General features: G+C 46.0%; 1 protein-coding gene across 1 annotated transcript; it reads right to left on the bottom strand.

Moving 5' to 3' along the window:
• Positions 1-776: 776 nt before the first annotated feature.
• On the bottom strand, positions 777-20,187 carry TMED7 (transmembrane p24 trafficking protein 7). The gene is made up of 4 exons (XM_069753142.1): positions 19,986-20,187; positions 18,113-18,326; positions 4,285-4,530; positions 777-3,585 (listed from the first exon to the last, which is right to left on the bottom strand). Exons 2-4 carry the CDS (start codon positions 18,281-18,283, stop codon positions 3,349-3,351), a joined length of 654 nt encoding a protein of 217 aa, XP_069609243.1. The 5' UTR covers positions 18,284-18,326; positions 19,986-20,187; the 3' UTR covers positions 777-3,348.
• Between the last annotated feature and the right edge of the window lie 1,326 nt (positions 20,188-21,513).

Below are 21,513 nucleotides of genomic sequence, written 5' to 3' on the forward strand. Positions count from 1 at the left end.
CAAACCCGAGCAACGAGTACACCCGCTCATCACTAGTAGATGGTAAAACACCTGCAAGACTCTTCCTATTGAATTCTGGTCATATGTTCAGTCTTTTGAACGTTTTTTCTTCTGCTACAGGTTTTAAAAACCCTTAATAAGAAAAACACTCTTGATGGGAAAATACCCCTAACTAGGCACTGTCCAATCGGACAACCACAAGAAATGCGTTGGAAAAAAACTCTGCAAAAAAACACTTAAAAACCTCTTCAAAACTGCTTCATGAAAAAAAAAAAAATTCTGAAAACTTCCAAAAAGTAAGTACACATGAAGTCTTTAGGATGTTTGTCAAGACTGCCACTGCTTCGATAAAATCCAGCAAAGCATTCCTGAAGTGCATCGTTTTTGTCTGGCATGTTTTCTTTCCAGAGCTGAAGCTATAACTGGTGAGGAATGAACACGATACTGCCTTTAACAAAATAAGTGGCAAATAACCGAACATGTACACAGCAATGTTGTTTTTACATTGCTGTGCATCATGTTCATTTTTTTGCGGAGCTTTTGCAGCTTTTCACGGGAGGATTCAGACGTCGTGCGCACATACCTGAAGCTATTTCCACGAGAAAACTTGTCAGGTTTGACTGCCTCAAAATTCCTCTAAATGCACACAGCCTTAGAAGTATTAAGAAACTTTAGTTTAATGTATGCCTTCAACCTGATAAATGAGCAGAGCAGATACCTGAAGAAACACGCCATATATTAGTCATCAGACGCCATTAAAATACCACAAGGCAAGATTGTATTATTTTTATCACTTATTTTATTCATTCCCTCAGATGTCTGGTTATACCAGCCAATACAGAGCTTGTCCCCTCTCATTCCAAGCCTCGGGCTGCAGCGTCCCACAGCAAAGTAATGATATTCTTTCCCCTTCATGACTAATTAAATAAGATAAAATTATGTCTACATATTTCATCAACACAAACCCCCCCCCCAATTGTACTGTTTGGAATGCTTCCCCCTTCCTGCGAAATTATAATCCAATGCAAACTTAGGCCGACATTTTGTAATATGCTTTAAATTTATCAGTTCATAAAAATATTAATTTTTTCTTAAATAGGAAAAAAAGACATAACTTCCAGTCTTTATTTGGGTGAATATTGAAAAAAGTTGCCAAAATATCAACTCAAAACTTATTTCATATGTAAGAGCTCAAGTTCATTGACCTTATTAGTCCTTTATACAATTTTGGAGATTTATGGACTCGTAATCCAGCACCCAGACTACTGTGGGACCTGACTATACCTACACGTGCCTCTGCTTCCATGTCCCATCAGATGGCGTATTGGAGAGAGATTCTTCCCTAGGGTTACTTCTAGAAATGAACATTTTCATGTATGGAGGCACCATACAGCGGAAAAAGATCTGAACGAGGCCCAACTGTGATCCAGAGAGAAAATTTAGGCAACAGCTGAATTTCTGAGGTCAAAGTGACCTGGCATAGAGGCATAACTAATATTTTTAACCCGAAAGTAAAAAAAAACAAAAAACTAAAAACAAAAAACACCCTGTCCGTTAACCATAGTGGTTATGTCTGATACTACAATGAACATGTCCCATAAATATATTGACTCCAATGTTAACATCATTAAAGGGAACCTGTCACCTGAATTTGGCGGGACCAGTTTTGGGTCATATGGGCGGAGTTTTCAGGTGTTTGATTCACCCTTTCCTTACCCGCTGGCTGCATGCTGGCCGCAATATTGGATTGAAGTTAATTCTCTGTCCTCCGTAGTACACGCCTGCGCAAGGTAATCTTGCTTTGTGCAGGCGTGTACTATGGAGGACAGAGAATGAACTTCAATCCAATATTGCGGCCAGCATGCAGCCAGCGGGTAAGGAAAGGGTGAATCAAACACCTGAAAACTCCGCCCATATGACCCAAAACTGGTCCCGCCAAATTCAGGTGACAGGTTCCCTTTAAGTGAGAATTTGGAAGAGGGGCAAATATGAACAATATTTACAACAAAAGAAGCACATTTTCCATATAGAAAATAATTACGTCATATCCAGATCTATAAGCTTTGGGCCGGGTTATGTATATGTATTCTCGGACCAGTCATTTGTCAATTGTGTACGTGACTGGGACCACTTGAAGCCCCATGTGCTCGTCTGCCTTGTGCATGGGTGCAGGAGCTGCCTGCCATTAAAAAAAAAACTAATCTGTAAAATCGCTGGCAAATTGACCAACATTGGGGACGGCGCTGTCCGTTGTACATACGTTCAGCCGTAGGCCAGTTCAACACACATGATATTGACGGTCCAAGTACAGGACCCTTGATCAAAACGCACCATGCTCACAGGCATGTATGAGGCTGTTGAGTGTGGAGCTAGCAGTCCTGGTACTAACATCGTGGTCCATACTCGTGTGAAACCGGCTTAGGTTATGGCAAGTTTCAAATAAATGTATGAAAATGAACAACTTAAATTTATATCGAACACACGTTTTATACAGTTTCAAAAAAAAAGGCAAAAACCCCAAAAGCATTTGACTATACATCAACTGTAGAAGAATGCAAATTTATGCCCCCATAACTAGGCCGAAAAAGCTAAACTAAACCTTCGTGTGCAACTATGAATGTACGCTTCATATCAACAAGCCGATGATTGGAGGCTCTTTCTTAGGTCGCACTCTGGACACCACTGAAGATGCCCTCGCGGAACTAAGCATAAAAAGACTTTTGCTTTGAAAGAACATCAAGTGGACAAAACATCCTTCGGAGGGAAATATATTAACATTAGTGATGAGCACAAGCACTCGTTACTAGACTTTGCCTAGGATGCTCGGGTATGCACAGAGTAGCGTGGGTCATCGAGTGACATGTTCGAGTCCACGGCTATTAGACTGCCACAAAACATGCGGGGACTGCCCATATTTGCCAAGCAATGGCTGCATGATTTGTGGCTGTCTAACAGCAGCGATATATGTGGCCACGGGGACTTGAACATGTCACTCGAGCACCCGCGATACTCAGTGCATACCCGAGCACCCTAGGCAAACTCGAGTACCGAGCACTTGCGCTCATCACTAGTTAACGTTAAAGATCAAAATCGAAATCCCCTTTGGAAGAAAAAAAAACCTTCAGACAGTTTAAAATAAAGTTATGTCTTAACACCATTTTTTTTAAATTCCTTTTATATATTTTTTTTTTCTTTCAGGGGATGGCTATAGTGGAGTTTAAAAGGTAAAACCTAGCTTTAGCAATATATACAGTCTTTTCCTTATCAATATCAGGAAAAAGAAACAAAAATCATTTGCAGTTGGGACAACAGTGTGTAATTAAAGAAAGCTATCCGAATAATTCTGGGTTATGATCCAACGCGTGTTGTGGTTGTTCTTTTATCGGAAAAGAAGCTTTTGAGGAGAAACACCTGTCCAATGCTGACAACTAGGAGTATAATGGCCTCGCCTACGGACCAATAGGCTACACGGGTGTTCAGATCCTCTGCCCTGCTGCGGCCCTGCGCCTCTCGTAAACGGAAGTGTGTCTGGTAATCGATGACCGACTTCAGAGCTTCGTGGATTGAAACACAAGCGGATTCCATCTGTACAACATAGAAGCAAGAAAAAAAAATATTTATTAGAAAATGCAAATATAGTTATAACTTCCAAGAGAACCTATGCTATAATAGAGAAACTACAGATTATTTTTCTATGCATTCATCCCATGAATTTTACCTGCTTTTCAGTACATTATATGGTAGAATGAACGATTTAAACTCAAAACTACACTTCATCCTGACAACCCCTCATACGGCTGGGCTGTGTAGATGGAAAAATAAAATATTATGGTCCTTGTAATAAGAGGAGGAAAAAACAAAAGTAAAAACCAAAAGCTGCCCTGACAAAGGTGTTATGGGCCTGTCCCCCAAGGGCTATCAGAAGTTTATGTGTTGTACTGTGATCTCAGAAGTGATTGGTCACGGTCGAGTCCTGGCCAAATATCAATGTCTCCTGGGCATCTAGCAGAGACGCACACAGACTTCATCCATCCATTTAGTATCTGTTTGGGCTGATGGCCCGGTCTGTTGCACAGGTAGAAGATGATGTACCAGCTCATTGGCATTACTGCATCCCACTTCTTCACGTACACTAAATGCGTGGGATGCAGCTGCACACCATGTAACAATGCAAATGGCAGCAAGATCAGATATTATTTCACTATACGCGTTTGGTTATGAAATGCTTTATAGGCTTCACTGATTAATATAAAAGCAAAAGAAAAAAAGAGGAGAGCGTCTGACCTGGGTCAGGGCTGTGGCCCGGTTCTCACTGGGGAAGAGAGGAGGGTCTTCACCAACTTGGAAGTCAAAGTAGACAGTCTTGTGTGTGAAGGTGGAGAACTCATTGCTGAAGCAGAACTTGTATGTTCCATTGCGAGAGGCTGTGAAAGTGAAGCTGTCGTACTGTTTCTTCATCTCCTTATACAGCACATTCCCATCTGCGTCTTCAAGACGGCAATCCACGTCATAATGGCCGCCGGTGATGACCTGTAGAAAAGGACAATGTTAGAGCACACATTGGAAGTGAGGAATACCAGTTTCTACTTGGGGCAGCCATTTTTCCAATATGGTTGAAAAACAGGCAATGTGAAATATAGAAGTATCAGGTTTTCTAAATTGAATGATTAAAGGGAATCGGTCACCCCCAAAATCGAGGGTGAGGTAAGCCCACCGGCATCAGGGGCTTATCTACAGCATTCTGTAATGCTGTAGATAAGCCCCCGATGTATCCTGAAAGATGAGAAAAAGAGGTTAGATTATACTCACCCAGGGGCGGTACCAGGAACGATGGGTGTCGCATTCCGGGGCCTCCCATCTTCATCAGATGACGTCCTCTTCTTGTCTTCAGGCTGCGGCTCCGGCGCAAAGTACTGCAGTGCGCAGGCGCCGGGAAAGGTCAGAGAGGCCCGGCACCTGCGTACTGCAGTACTTTGCTCTGCCCTCAACAGGGCAGACAAAGTACGCCTGCGCCAGAGCCGCAGCATGAAGACCACAAGAGGACGTCATCGTAAGAAGATAGGAGGCCCTGGACCGCGACGCTCACCTGGGCGGGCGGCCCGATCCTATGAGTATAATCTAACCTTTTTCTCTCATCTTTTAGGATACATCGGGGGCTTATCTACAGCATTACAGAAAGCTGTAGATAAGCCCCTGATGCCGGTGGGATTACCACACCCTCGATTTTGGGGGTGACAGATTCCCTTTAGACTTAAAGGGGTTGTCCATTACCTGGATAACCCCTTTAAAGAAGTAGTCCACTTTGTAAAAGTAACATATACTTACCTCCTGTACTAGCACTAGGTCTCCAGGGGCTTGCGTGACACTTATGCCATGTGAGCCCTGCAGCCAATCAGCGTCTTCTCTAGTCGTGAGACTGCAGCAGCCCAAAGCTGCTGCTGATTGGCTGAAGGGCTCATATGGCATAAAGTAATGGGAGTGTTGGGGCAGACAACGCTTAACCCCTTCACGACCTTGCCCTTTTCCATTCTCGTTTTTCACTCCCCTCCTTCCCAGAGCCATAACTTTTTTATTTTTCTGTCAATATGGCCATGTGAGGGCTTGTTTTTTTGCAGGACAAGTTGCACTTTTGAACGACATCATTGGTTTTACCATGTCGTGTACAAGAAACGAGAAAAAAATTCCAAGGACGGTGAAATTGCAAAAAAAGTGCAATCCCACACTTGGTTTTTGTTTGGCTTTTTTGCTAGGTTCATTAAATGCTAAAACTGACCTGCCATTATGATTCTCCAGGTCATTACGAGTTCATAGACACCAAACATGTCTAGGCTCTCTTATCTAAGTGGTTTAATTACAAACTTTGCTAAAAAAAATAAAATAAAAAAAGCGCCATTTTCCGATACCCGTAGCGTCTCCATTTTTCATGATCTGGGGTCGGGTGAGGGCTTATTTTTTGTGTGCCGAGCTGACATTTTTAATGATACTACTTTTGTGCAGATACGTTCTTTTGATCGCCCGCTATTGCATTTTAATGCAATGTCGCGGCGACCAAAAAAACATAATGGCGTTTCGAATTTTTTTCTTGCCAAGCCATTTAGCGATCAGGTTAATCCTTTTTTTTTTTTTTATTGATAGATCGGGCAATTCTGAACGCAGCGATACTAAATATGTGTAGGTTTGTTTTTTCATTGTTTTATTTTGAATGGGGCGAAAGGGGGGGGGGGGTGATTTAAACTTTTATATTTTTTTTTTTTCACTTTTTTTTTTTTTACACTTTTGCCATGCTTCAATAGCCTGGGAGGCTAGAAGCTGGCACAACTCGATCGGCTCAGCTACATGGGAGCGATCATCAGATCGCTCCTATGTAGCTGAATTCCTGCATTGCTATGAGCGCCGACCACAGGGTGGCGCTGCCAGCAAATCGGCATCAGTAACCACCTCTATGGTTACTATGCAGATGCATCGCTGACCCCCGATCATGTGACAAGGGGGGGGGGGGGGGGCTTGGGGTCGGCGATGCGCTCATTTCCGGCCCCGTGGCCGGAAGTGCCGGTTAAATGTAGCTGTCAGGCCATGTTCACACTATGCGGTTTTTACTGCGGAACCGCGGCGATTTTGCCGCTGCGGGTCCGCAGCAGTTTTCCATGCAGGGTACAGTACAATGTTACCCTATGGAAAACAAAAACCGCAGTGCACATGATGCGGAAAAACCCGAAAAAAACTGCGCTGAATTGCTGCGGAAAAAAAGAAGGACCATGTCACTTCTTTGTGCAGAATCGCAGCGATTCTGCACCCATAGAAATGCTTTGATCCGCTTACTTCCCGCATGGGGCTGTGCCCACCATGCCGGAAGTAATGCGGATAATGTGCGGGTTATACCCGGGGTGGAGGAGAGGAGACTCTCCTCCAGGCCCCGGGAACCATATTTGTGTTAAAAAAAAAAAACAATTAAAATAAAAAATAATGTTATACTCACCTCTGAAGTCTCAGCGCTGCACGCGGCCGTCCGGTCTCAGGTTTGCTGTGCGACCAGGACCTGCGGTGACGTCGCGGTCACATGACCGTGACATCACCGAAGGTCCTGGTCGCACAGCATCTTTGGAACCGGACCGCCGCCTGCAGCGCCGAGGAGATCGGGACGTCAGAGGGTGAGTATACCATGATTTTATTATTTTTAACATTACTATTGATGCTGCATATTGCTGCATATGCAGCATCAATAGTAGGGGTAAATCCCGCAGCGGGACCCGCAGCACAAACCGCGATAAATCTGCAAGGATAACTGCAGCGGGTTTGCCCTGCACATTTATCAAATCCGCTGCGGGAGAACCCGCAGGACAGAACGCATAGTGTGAACATGGCCTCAGCGTTTGACAGCGGCATTTAACTAGTTAATAGCGGTGGGTGAATCGCGATTTCACCCGCTGCTATTGCGGGCACATGTCAGCTGTTCAAAACAGCTGACATGTCGCGGCTTTGATGTGGGCTCACCGCCGGAGCCCGCATCAAAGCGGGGGATCTGACCTCGGACATACTATCCCGTCAGAGGTCAGAAAGGGGTTAAAATTCTAAAACTATTTTTTTTTTTTTGCATAAAACATGTCAGCTAGAGCACATTACACCAGGTCCAACAAGCACTAATGTATGCCCCTATACCACAAATGTAACTTAAAAGCAAGGGATTGTCTTCTATCCAAACTGCCAGGCATTCAAGAACAGCTTGGCAGGTTAAAAGTGGTATTCCCATCTCCAAGATCCTATGCCAATATGTAGTAGGTGTAATAATAATAATAATAATATTAGCAAATATCTCCAATTAGAAATGTAGGTCGTTCTGATTCGCTATGTCCCTTACCCATTGTGCAGGGCATTGCAGTATTTTAGGTATCCATGGATACGACCACTAAAAGCTAACTCACTATATCAGTGGCTGTAATAATGGATACTTAAAATACTGCAGTGCCCTGCACATGGGGTAAGTGACATAGCAAATCAGAATTATTTTTATTACACCAACTACATATTGGGATAGGATCTTGGAGATGGGAATACCCCTTTAAAATAACTATGGGGGATGTCCAACGAATGCCAATCCTGCCACCTTTACATTCCCGTCTGAAAGACTGATCACAGAAGTTCCTATGTTATAAACTCCTACACATTGAATACAGGACACATGAGCTGAAATACCATAAGGCTATGTTCACACTTTGCGGATTCCACTGCGAATTTTTCCGCAGCAGAATTCCAAAATCCGCAGTGAAAACCCATCGCGGTTTTTACTGCGGTTTCTTCTGCGGATTTTCATCTGCAGTTTCCTATTGGAGCAGGTGAAAATCCGCAGAAAAGAAGTGACATGCTGCGGAATGTAATCCGCAGCGTTTCCGCGCGGATTTTTCTGCAGCATGTGCACAGCGTTTTTTTTGTTTCCCATAGGTTTACATTGTACTGTAAACTCATGGGAAACTGCTGCGGATCCGCAGCGGTCAAATCCGCTGTGGATCCGCAGCAAAATCCGCAAAGTGTGAACATAGCCTAAATTTCCAGAGTGTGTGGCCAAATATGCATTAAAAGGTGTCTACGGCTAAATGAAGGAAATGGTCGTTAACTACAGATATACCATTACGTTTTTATGTTCAAAAACAAGCACCACCGCCTCGTATTTAGCCCATAAACAACGAGTTACTGTAAAATGCCACATGGCAGGAGTTTTAGGACTTGTCACACCATGTTTTAGAAGAACAAAATGGGAGACTGATACATCAATAACAGTCATAAAACAATTTGCAATTTTTATTTTATTTTTTTAACACAATGCAGAGTTGTACAAAATTTTAAGCAACTTTTAGCATTTAATTTATAGCACTTAATTGTAAAGTGCTGCGGAATATGTTGGCACTGTATAAATAAAAAATTATTATTATTATTATTAGCATTTACTCACCAATTTCAAGCAGTGACTATGCTCGCCTGTCAAATTCATGGAAAGTGGCGGCGTTTATTAGGCAAGAAACTTTGCTCCAGTCCTTGATTGGAGTAACATTTCTGGCAAGGTGCATGCCTCTTAGTGAATTGGAGCATCTTATTCCTGCACACCCGTCACTAAGACTGGCACACGAAACACTAGTCTTAATGAAATCAGGGACCCGCTGTTTACCAAAACACGTAGGAGCGAATATTTCTTGGACGCTGCAGTGTTGACACATTGGGATGGTCACTGAAAGGTGTGATAAGATTGTGGCTAGGCAGCAGATGGCGAGAAATCATTTATTAATATCACCCAAACAACTGACAACAGAAGTGCACCCACCAAATACTGGGCAGGGGTAAAAAACTGTAGCAAAGGGGTTGTGCAAGTTTCCGCTTTACTTAAAGTTTCTAAGGGTTGTCTGACACGTAACCATTAGACCACCCCCTCCAGTTGGTTTTCAGGGCTAGAGTGGTGCTTCTAAGGTCCCTGCCCGTAGTCTTGTACTTACCAGCTGCCGCCTTCACCAGCTATTGGCGCTGTTTTGGTAGCACGACACCATCTTATGGCCGTTAACTTCAGACTAGCCAGAAGTCAGAAGCTACGTCACAAGTGCTCAATGCAAGTCTGTGAGAGAAACAAGGATCTCATAGACTTGCATTGAAAAAGTGACCTCCGACTCCCTCCAGCAAACAATGCAGCGCTCCGGCAGGTCACAAACTACAGGAGAAGGTGAAGATGGCGATGGGCAAGTACAAGACATTATAGGCCAGTTAGGGACCTTAGATAACAAGGACGAGCACTGCAATAAAAATAAAATAAAGAGCTGGAGAGGTGCTTTACTGACCAGATAGCTCATCAATAGGAGATCAGGGATCAGATAAAATAAGCTTCGCAATAAGAAGAACTGGGAAAGAGGCTGCTAAACAATGTAAGGAGCTGCAGAGCGCTTTCCAGCACATTATTTGTATCCGGTCGATAACAGCTGATTACTGGGGTGAGATGGGGAAGGTGGTCTGGTTTTTGGACCCCTACAAATTTTATTTGACTGTTGGAATTTTTTTTTCATCCAGTAACTTAATGTATTGGTTAAAAACAGATGAAACACGGAAGCCCAAAGTCCACCTTCCTAGTTTCATCCATTTTAATGTCTGATCTACACAAAGGAGGAGAATCGGACATGTTCTGGGTCTTCTGGATCAGAGACACGGACCCGTTTTTTAAAACGGATGTGTGTAAGCATCAATAGAAAGCTATAGGTCAGTGTGCTGGCTAAGAAAAAAAAAAAACAGACTGCACTAGGATGTGTCACACAGATGTGTGAATGGAGCCTTATTCTGATGTGTTAGCATTGGCAAATAATACATGGTGATTCACTCGCTACTGAAATATGGTTTATGATAAACGGATGTTTTAAAGCAGGTGTTGAAAATGTCCACCGTTCGCATCCAAGCACGCCTGCACGTGCAGTTCCATATGTTGAATATATTCCGCAGGAAGTCTGGGGTCATAGCCTGAATTTCTCTATATATGCTTGCTCAGAGTGAGTGTAATGTTTGCCCCTTGTTTCTGTACAACCGACCATTCAAATGGCCATAGAAGGAAAAATCTGGCTGTACTGATTTAACACAATGACTCTGCATGGGGTAACACAACCTTTCTAGGAAGCTCATTGACAGTTGAATACAACAAGCCAGTCTCCTGAGAAAGCCTGTACAACAATTTACGTGGAGATGCCAGAAGTCACCGTTTCACATCTTTAATGGTTTCCTTAGACATTTTTAGACGTCCTCCATCATGCCTATCCAGAAGTGTTCTTGTACGTTGCAGCTTATTCACCAATGGCAGAATACACTGTTTACACAGCAGATCTCGTAGTGGAGACAAGTCGGTGAGACCACTTGGTGCGAGGAGGTTTATCGTCACTGAGGTTCACTGCACGCTCACTTGTCAAGAACCAAGGTGTGTACGGCTGACCAGTTCTTTTAGAATAGTAATAAATCACTTGGCACGCAAATGGTTTCTTTCAGATGAAAAAGTGAACATCCCATTTATTTGTGCATCCAGTTCAAAGATTATTTAAACGTTTTCGGTCGAATCACAAGACCTTCATCAGAAATATCTTTAACAAAACTGGAAGCATAGGACAATGGGGTATATGAGCCTAGGCAACCCGGGATGGAAAGCGCCCCCGGGACTACTCCACACAGCGCGACGGACCATATGCAGCGGCGGATACACGCCCTCCTTCTCCCTTCAGGATCCGTGAGACGTCTCATATACCCCATTGTCCTATGCTTCCAGTTTTGTTAAAGATATTTCTGATGAAGGTCTTGTAATTCGACCGAAAACGTTTAAATAATCTTTGAACTGGATGCACAAATAAATGGGATGTTCACTTTTTCATCTGAAAGAAACCATTTGAGTGTCAAGTGATTTATTACTATTGGATTGACGGGCTGGAAACCTGACTTGAGCACCACACAGGATCCTTGAGTGCCGTGTGTTTTGTCTTTTCTAGTTCTTTTAGGGTACTGTCACACTATAACATTTCGATCGCTACGACGGTACGATTCGTGACGTTCCAGCGATATCGTTACGATATCGCTGTGTCTGACACGCAGCAGCGATCAGGGATCCTGCTGAGAATCGTACGTCGTAGCAGATCGTTTAGAACTTTCTTTCATCGCTGGATCTCCCGCTGTCATCACTAGATCGGTGTGTGTGACACCGATCTAGCGATGCGATCCAGCGATGCGTTCGCTTGTAACCAGGGTAAACATCGTGTAACTAAGCGCAGGACCGCGCTTAGTTACCCGATGTTTACCCTGGTTACAAGCGTTAAACTAAAAAAAAACAAACAGCACATACTTACATTCTGGTGTCCGTCAGGTCCCTTGCCGTCTGCTTCCCGCACTGTGCTGCCGGCCGTAAAGTGAAAGCAGAGCACAGCGGCTGTGCTTTCACTTTCACTTTACGGCCGGCAGTCACTGAGTGCGGGAACCAGACTGCAAGGGACCCGACGGACATCAGAATGTAAGTATGTGCTGTTTTTTTTTTTTAGTTTAACGCTTGTAACCAGGGTAAACATCGGGTAACTAAGCGCGGTCCTGCGCTTAGTTACCCGATGTTTACCCTGGTTACCCAGGGACCTCGGCATCGTTGGTCGCTGGAGAGCTGTCTGTGTGACAGCTCCCCAGCGACCACACTACGATTTACCTACGATCACGGCCAGGTCATATCGCTGGTCGTGATCGTAGGTAAATCGTATAGTGTGACGGTACCCTTAGAAGTTACAGCAGTTTTCCATGGTAAAGTAGCTAGTGAATCACCCTGTACAATGACTGCATAGCTAAGTGGATTTGCGTTAGCATACGGAGACAAGTCCAACAGATCAGCTTTACATTGAAGACAATCAAATCACTGCCAGGAGCAACAAATGCCAGCTCATCAACTACACCACACATGACCAAAGCCTAAAGGTACCGTCACACTAAGCGACGCTGCAGCGATACCAACAACGATCCGGATCGCTGCAGTGTCGCTGTTTGGTCGCTGGCGAGCTGTCACACAGACAGCTCTCCAGCGACCAACTATGCCGGTAACCAGGGTAAACATCGGGTTACTAAGCGCAGGGCTGCGCTTAGTAACCCGATGTTTACCCTGGTTACCAGCGTAAAAGTAAAAAAAAACAAAAAAAAACCACTACATACTTACCTTCCGCTGTCTGTCCCTCGGCGCTCTGCTTCTCTGCCCTGTGTAAGCACAGCGGCCGGAAAGCAGAGCGGTGACGTCACCGCTGTGCTATCTGGCCGCTGTGCTTACACAGGGCAGAGAAGCAGAGCGCCGAGGGACAGACAACGGAAGGTAAGTATGTAGTGTTTGTTTTTTTTTACTTTTATGCTGGTAACCAGGGTAAACATCGGGTTACTAAGTGCGGCCCTGCGCTTAGTAACCCGATGTTTACCCTGGTTACCAGTGAAGACATCGCTGAATCGGCGTCACACACGCCGATTCAGCGATGTCAGCAGGAAGTCCAGCGACGAAATAAAGTTCTGGACTTTCTGCAGCGACCAACGACATCACAGCAGGATTCTGATCGCTGCTGTGTGTCAAACTGAACGATATCGCTAGCCAGAACGCTGCAACGTCACGGATCGCTAGCGATATCGTTTAGTGTGACGGTACCTTAAGGGTATGTGCACACATTGTGGATTTGCCTATGGAATTTTCTGAGTGGATTCTTCCTCTCTTGGCAGAAAACGGAGTTGACAATCCGCACGTTTTTCATGTGGATTTTCATGCGGATTTGCATGCGTTTTTGTAAGCTAAATAAAGATATATTTAACAAAAAAAAAATAAGAAGAATTGTGATGTCATTTCCTTGTCCAACGTCTTACATACTCCACTGAAGAATAAGGTTTCCACACACAGATAGATATATCTATAGATAGATATGGGACAGATAATACACCAAGCCCCATGTTTAGTAATAAACATAAAATGGTACATAAAGAGTTAAATAAAGACAATCTGCGTTAGGCCGGGGTCACACTTGCGAGAAACTCACACCTCAATACCCGACACTGCCGCCAGCACTCAGACCGGAGCGTTCAGCTGCATAGAAATACATGCAGCCCCACACTCTGGTCCCAAGTGCCGGCAGCAGTGTTGGGTATTGAGGTGTGAGATTCTCTACAGCGTGACCCCGGCCTTAAACGCATTATCCGTTTAACAAAAAACAAACAAAAACAAAAAAAGTGGCGTGGGCTCCCGCGCAATTTTCCAAACCAGAGAAGGAAAGCCAGCGGCTGGCGGCCGATGTTTATAGCCTGGGAAGGGGGTAATACCCATATAGCCTCCCAAGCTATTAATAGAAGCTCACAGCTGTATATTTAGCCTTTACTGGCTATTAAAATAGGGGAGCCCCCCAAAAAAATTACATGGGGTCCCCCTATAATAACCAGAAAAGGCTATGCAGATAGCTGTTGGCTGATATTAATAGCCTAGGAAGGGGCCATGGATATTGCCCCCCCCGGCTACAAACACCAGCTCTCAGCCGCCCCAAGAACTGGCGCATCTCTAAGATGCGCCAATTCCGGTACTTAGCCTCTCTCTTCCAAATTGCCCTGTAGTGGTGGCAAGTAGAGGAATAGTTGGGGGGGTGGATGTCACACACACACATTCTCCGTCCAAACACTCTTCCTCCTGCCTTTCTGCAGCTTTTTTCGCACACACATCCGCAAATCTTTTTACACCTTCGGTTTTGCTGTGTATTTGACTGACTCAATGGAAGTCAATGGGTGCAGAAATGCTGCAGATCCGCAAAAAGAATTGACATGCTGCGGAAAATAAAATGCTGCAAATCTGCTCGGATTTTTCGGCAGCATGTGAACGCCAATTCTGGATTCACATACATTAAAATTGGTTGTGCACTACAGTGCGGATTTGGTGCAAGTCCAAAAACACCGCGAATCCGCAACAAAATCCGCAACGTGTGCACATACCCTATAGGGTCACACACAAAAAAAAGAATAAAAAAAATCTATCATTTGTACCAATTGTAACTTCTCATTAGCTAAAAGTAAATGTTAGGATTATGCATTTAAAGCTGAACCTCAAAACCAAGGTAAAATATAGTCGGCACAGCATCAACAGGAGGACCTGACATACAACACCTCGCCTTCTACGCAGAACTGAACTTTCCAGTCTGACAGGCGGCGTGCCTAAATTTTAATAAATAAAATAAACACAAAGGGCTGAATGAATGGAAGTTTTCACACCAGTATTCTTGCAAAGTTGTACCAAAATTTTGTGGAATTTGGCAGTTTCTCTCAGCTCCGACAAGATGGGCAAGAGCGACAGACCCTCGTCATCATTCATGATGAGTGGCAGAGTTGGCTACAACACAAATCTTACTCCAGCGGGGACTGGATTAATATTTGTGGTGAGGCGCACACAGCGGTGTACGACGCTCCCGATTCATGAAACGGCTTATGCGTCAGGAATCAGGAGCGCCCGACTCCAGTACACCATCGGGCCCAAAATTCAGAGAAACAATGGCAGTAAAAGGAAGGCTAATGGCAGCTTTTTTTTTTTTCAAACTAAACAAGCCTAGATATAATTACTGAGAAATAGATGTAGACTGCTGTCAGACACTGGCTGTGACCATCGCGTTAATGCGCTCCTTGAGCACTCTTAAAAATGGAACCCTCAACCAAATATTTGGCGTAAAGTATGAAAATGATATGAACCTAATGGGGATATGGTGCCATGAAGGGTCACTTTAAAGGGAATGTCAGCAAGATCAAGACCTCCTGAACTATTTATATGGGCAAGATGATCACTAAAAGAAACGCGTTGGTACTACTATATATGCACTATCCATTACCTGAAGGTGGATAAATCCGTGCTTTTTGCGATATGCAAATGAGGCTTAAGCTACAAGTGATGGGTCAATTTGTCTACCGTCAGCTGCAGACCAAGAAATCCGATGTAGATCAGCACTTTCCTCGCCTCTGTGCACTAAGATGTCTTGCGGAGGGCACTGGCTTTTGTGTTCTACTGCGCATGCGCCACTCAGCCTCGCTGTATGCCAGAACATACCAAGTGTCCTCAATGCTTTTCTTCCAGGTGTACAGCAAAGCTGGGTGTCGCATGCCCAGTAGAACACTAAAGCCAGGGCACCTGAGTGTAGAGGCGAGGAAAGTGTTGATCTATGCATGAGCTAGATTTCCTGGCTGGCGCCTGATTGACACACATTGACCCATCTCTTATAGAAAGAGGCACCAAGGATGTTAAAAACTCAAAAAACTATTTTGTTATGTGCCCTGGGTGTAGCAAAGCACACAACGCCTCATTTGCATACTGCTTAAGTTATGGATTTTTTATTCAGGCAACAAATAGAGGTACCAATACATTTGGTGGCTTCAAATGTATATACACACACACACACTCCCAGCATATTTGGTGTTTTGCCACCACAACTAGGAATTTCAATTTTTTTGTTGAGGGTCTGAATCAGTTCATGTAAAGAATATGCCTGCATCTGTGAACATTTTGTTTATTTTTATTGCGAAGTAAACAACAAAAAGGGCAAAATAACTGAAAACTTCAGTGTGCATATCTATTCACCCCCTAAAGTCAGTACTTTGTAGAGCCTCCTTTTGTGGCAGTTACGGCTACATATCACTTTAGATAAGTCTTTATGAGCTTTCCACATCTTGCCACTGGGATTTTTGCCCATTCATCAAGGCAAAACTGCTCCAGGTCCTTCAAGTTAGATGGTTCCCTCTCGTGACAAGCAATTTTAAGTCTGACCAGTTTCCCCTTAAAGTACTTGAATGTTGATTTAGCAGTATGCTTTACGTCATTGTCTCGTTCAAATGTGAACCTTCGTTCCAGTCTCAAATCACTGACCGACAAACAGGTTACGTCCAAGAATATCCCTATATTTCACACCATCCATCTCCCCCTAGACTCGGACCATTTTCCTTGTCACTGCTGCTGAAAAACATCCCCACAGCAGGATGCTGCCACCACGTTTCACTGCTTGGGGTGATGAACCATGTTGGTTTGGCACCAGACATAACGTTTACCCTGGTGGCCAAAAAGTTCAATTTTGGGCTCATTTGACCACACCTTCATACATTTGGGGAGTCTCCCACATGTCTTTTGGCAAACTCAAAACGAGCCTGACAATTATTTTGTGTGTAAGTAAAGGCTTTTTCCTGCTCACTCTTCCATAAAGGCCACCACTATGGAGGGTACGGCTTATTGTGGTTGTGTGGACAAATGCTCCAGTCTCTGCTTGGGAACTCGGCAGCTCCTTCAGGGATACCTTTGGTCTCTGTGCTACCTATCTGATTAATAACCTCCTTGCCCGGACCTTGACTTTTGGTCGGGCGGCCCTTTTCTTGGCAGGTTTGTTGTGATATTTTTTCCCTTTGATGATAATGGATTTGATGGTGCTCCGGGGAAGGGTTATCAGATTGCGATATATATATTTTTTTTGTAATAACCCCAAACACCTTTGTCCTTGGCTTGTTTGCAGATCTCCTTGGTCTTCATGGTGTTTGGTTAATGGTGCCTCTTGCTTAATGGTGTTGCAACCTCTGTGGCCTTTCAGAAAAGGGGTGTATATACTGACAGACCATGTGCCATTAGATTGCACACAGGCGGACTTCCTTTCACTAATCATGCGATTTATGAAGATAATTGCTTGCACCAAAATTTTGGGGGGGGGGGGGGGGGGGGTGCTTTGTAGGAAAAGGGGTGAATATATATGCAGGAACATAAACCAGCTCACCCATGATTCAGCAACCAAACCTCGGGAGCACGGACCCGCTGTGTCCAGGCGTGCAAGATCCAAAAAAAGAGAAAGCAATGTCCAGCTTCACTGGACTGGTCATGATTAAGGGAGCCTAGTCTCCAGAAACGCGTTGAGATTCTTACCCATATGGTTGTGCTGAAGTCTGTATCCTCCATGTTTAAAGTTTAATAAAGAAATCGCCTTTTTACGGACTCGGTGAAGCTGGACATTTCTTTCTCTTTTTGTGAATATATATGCACATGCCAATTTTTTCTTATTTGATCCCATAAATTTAATTTATGTCTATATTTTTCTCACTTCACCAACTTAGACTCTTTAGTGCTAATGCATCATACGCAAATCAGATTATAAAAATATTTAAACACAGGATGTAATGTAACAAAATAGGTGAAAAGCCAAGAAGGTGAATACTTTTGCAAGACACTGTACATTTTTTCACCTACATGGCCATATAAACAGTTGATCTTGCTCATGAGCCCAAACACCACACTACTCTAGTCTCCGTGCAGTGCGAAACACCGCCAAACCGCCTCTGCACTGCACCCCATAGTCATAAGGGGTTATCCGGCACCTGTCACTGCCCTACTGAAAGGCAAATGGCGCTACTGTCGCAGGGCGCCAACAAATGCTACAAGTATTGGGACAAGTACAGGATACCAGCGAGACACCTGTGTACAAGACCTGGGAAGCAGCCGACGGACGCAGCGCCAGCAGTGCCCCTCACCTCCCAACGCCGAAGAAGTCAGGCACACTCAATAACCCAACTGTATGGGAGGAACACACGGACTAGAGAATAACGGAGTGAGATTTACCTGGAATTCGAGCGTACACTTGGTGCCCTGAATGATGTCTTCATAGAAGCACTGCTTGGCGTTATCGGGAAGTTCAAAGGTAATTTCGGAGGCAGTGGCACAACCCAGAATAAGCAGGAATAGAGATAGCAAGGAGCCGACCCTGGAGTCATTTACCAGACACTGCAGCATCTTCACGTTATTACTGGCCACAATCCACAGAGACAATCACCACCTACAAGGAGCCAAGAAACGAGAGCATAAGAGATATTAAACATTGGATATCACTCTTCACAATCCTATCTGATAAATCCAGGTAACATGGTAGGCGCTATTCATACACCGTGCATCAGAAGAACATTTCTGTGGGCTCCCAGCCCAGTGTCCCCCGATGTCACTGTGGCTGCACCCCTGTATTACACCAGGTGCCAAATATGCCTTCCAATTCAGTCATGACAACCAGTGTGGCCATCGAATTACAGGCTGAAGTCGGCCATGCACATACCACAGCGGACGGCAGAATGAGCTGCAGGCTGTCAGTCATCTCCCCAACTCACCAGTCACACGAGTGCTCGGCACCGCAACGTGTTCATGTGTTTTCAATGGGGAGAGCGGAGAAAGCGGCTACAAATGTTGGATGTAAGCCCGGACATGAGCCACTGAGTGCACAGTGACAGCGCCATAACACAGATTCTATTAAGAAGCCGAACATGTGCGACAGCAAATCACATCATACACGGACTGCAGACTTGTCCCAAGCAAGGACGCCCCTCCTTGGCTACTGCCAGATGTGCTTTGCGGGAATTGTAGAATTAGGGCCAAGTATCAGACTGGATCCTTTCAGCACAAAGGTTTTATTTGGGTAAGACGCCCATGATAAGGCCTTACAGAATCAAACCCCTTTCTTGGCCCTGCACAGCACAATCATAGGGCTAAAGGTCCCATACACCGCAGAGACGTCGTCCAAACCGGCAGATGACTTGTGTATTGGGGCTTGTTGGGAACGTTGTTCCATCACCCGATGTGTCTGGCAGCGCCTTACGCTACTCATTTCAATCGCCTCCAACCCACAGGAGCGACACGTGCAGATGTGGGGGGCCGGGAACTAACAATGCCACTGACCATCAATAAGCCCCTTGTGTGCAGGCTCCTGGAGAGATGGCCGATCCGCACTACGCTGCCATCCAGTAAGGCGACAGTTCACCGAGGGGCATTTACACTGCACCAATATTGGGAACACGCGCCAACCGGGAAATCACGTATTGGGTGGAATCTTTTAGCTTGCTTCTGTACGGTGGCATCCTGCCCGTCCCAACGTACACCCCTGACCGATACTACCATAGGCCCTATACCAGCAGTGTGCGGCCATATTCACACTCAGGGACTGCTCTACATGTGCAGCGGCGGTCCGTCCAGGTGTAAGAGGGGCATCATTCCACAAAGGAGCCAACATCTTCTGGGGGTCTCAGGGCAACAATACAGCCCGCGCCCTACATACAGACACCGGCACATCATGGCCACCGCGCCCTACACATCCTCAGGGCGGCACCAATGCCCCTTCATGGGAAGAAGGCCACATAGATGTGGTTACCAGGGGTCCATCTGCCGGAGCCCCCACAATCAGCGGACGGTGGGCAGCGCTGCACACACCACAGGCTGACGACCCATTATACAGGCTCGCATACACCATGGAGGAAGGAGAATGACGGGCGCCTGCTAACAGCTGATAACAGGGAGCAGTAGCTTGCCTTGGGCCGCACACAGACCGGTTACCCTGCGCCTGCTGTACGAGTCCCACAGTAATCCGTGCACATGGCCGGCGCCTGCATTGCTGTCCCCAGAGCTCCCGGCCCTGCACGGTCCCCCCCGGCGCCGACCCCCGGCTCTCACTCACCCCGGCCGTGTCCCGGATGTAGGGGACAAGCAGCTCCTGTAAGCGTGGCAGATGCGGAGGAGGAGGCTCGGGACGAAGGAGCCTACAAAGCGGAAACCGGTGACTGCTGCCCCGGAAACAACCGCACAATGTCTACGTGTAGGTCAGGGAGTGAGGAGGCGGGAGCGGTCTCCATGGCGGCGGCCAGTGTGCCTGCTGTCCTATGGGCGGGAGGGTGTACGATGAGGGCTGGTCTGCGTACACAGGCATCCAGAGCTAGTGCAGTGGGTTTTGTGAAGAAGAAACCTACCAACTATGGAGGACTAAGGAAATACAGGTCCGAGGCCACAGTTATTATATATATATATATATATATATATATATATATATATATATATATATATATATATATATATATATATATTAGTCCTCATGTGCCCCCACACAGGAATAGTGCCCCTAGTGAAGCTGCATGGTGCCCCCTCACAGGAATAGTGCCCCTAGTGAAGCTGCATGGTGCCCCCTCACAGGAATAGTGCCTCTAGTGAAGCCGCCTGGTGCCCCCACACAGGAATACTGCCTCTAGTGAAGCCGCCTGGTGCCCCCACACAGGAAACGTGCCCCTAGTGAAGTCTATTGCTGCCCCCACACAGGAAGAGTGTCCCAGTGAAGCTTCCTGGTGCCCCCACACAGGAATAGTGCCACTAGTGAAGCCACCTGGTGCCCCCATACAGGAACAGTGCCCCTAGTGAAGCTGCATGGTGCCCCCACGCAGGACTAGTGCCCCTAGTGAAGCCGCCTGGTGTCCCCACACAGGAATAGTGCCCCTTGTGAAGTCGCCTGGTGCCCCCCCACAGGAATAGTGCCCCCCATACAGGACCATTGCCTCTAGTGAAGTCGCCAGGTGCACCTACACAGGAAGAGTGCCTCTAGTGAAGCCGCCTGGGGCCCCTACACAGGAAGAGTGCCTCTAGTGAAGCCACCTGGTGCCCCCACACAGGAAGAGTGTCCCAGTGAAGCTTTTTGGTGCCCCCACACAAGTGCCTCTAGTGAAGCTGCATGGTGCCCCCACACAGGAATAGTGCCCCTAGTGAAGTCGCCTGGTGCCCTCACACAGGAACAGTGCCCCTAGTGAAGCTGCATGGTGCCCCCACACAGGAATAGTGCCTCTAGTGTAGCCGCCTGGTGCACCCACACAGGAATAGTGCCTCTAGTAAAGCCGCCTGGTGCCTCCACACAGGAAGAGCGCCTCAAGTGAAGCCGCCTGGGGCCCCTACACAGGAAGAGTGCCTCTAGTGAAGCTACCTGGTGCCCCCACACAGGAATAGTGCCTCTAGTGAAGCTGCATGTGCCCCCACACAGGAATAGTGCCCCTAGTGAAGTCGGCTGGTGCCCCCACACAGGAATAGTGCCTCTAGTGAAGTCGTCTGGTGCCCCCACACAGGAAGAGTGCCCCTAGTGAAGCCGCCTGGTGCCCCCACACAGGAAGAGTGCCCCTAGTGAAGTCGCCTGGTGCCCCCACACAGGAAGAGTGCCTCTAGTGAAGCCG

Source organism: Ranitomeya imitator, chromosome 1 (assembly GCF_032444005.1).
Source record: "Ranitomeya imitator isolate aRanImi1 chromosome 1, aRanImi1.pri, whole genome shotgun sequence".
Classification (NCBI taxonomy): Eukaryota; Metazoa; Chordata; class Amphibia; order Anura; family Dendrobatidae; genus Ranitomeya; species Ranitomeya imitator.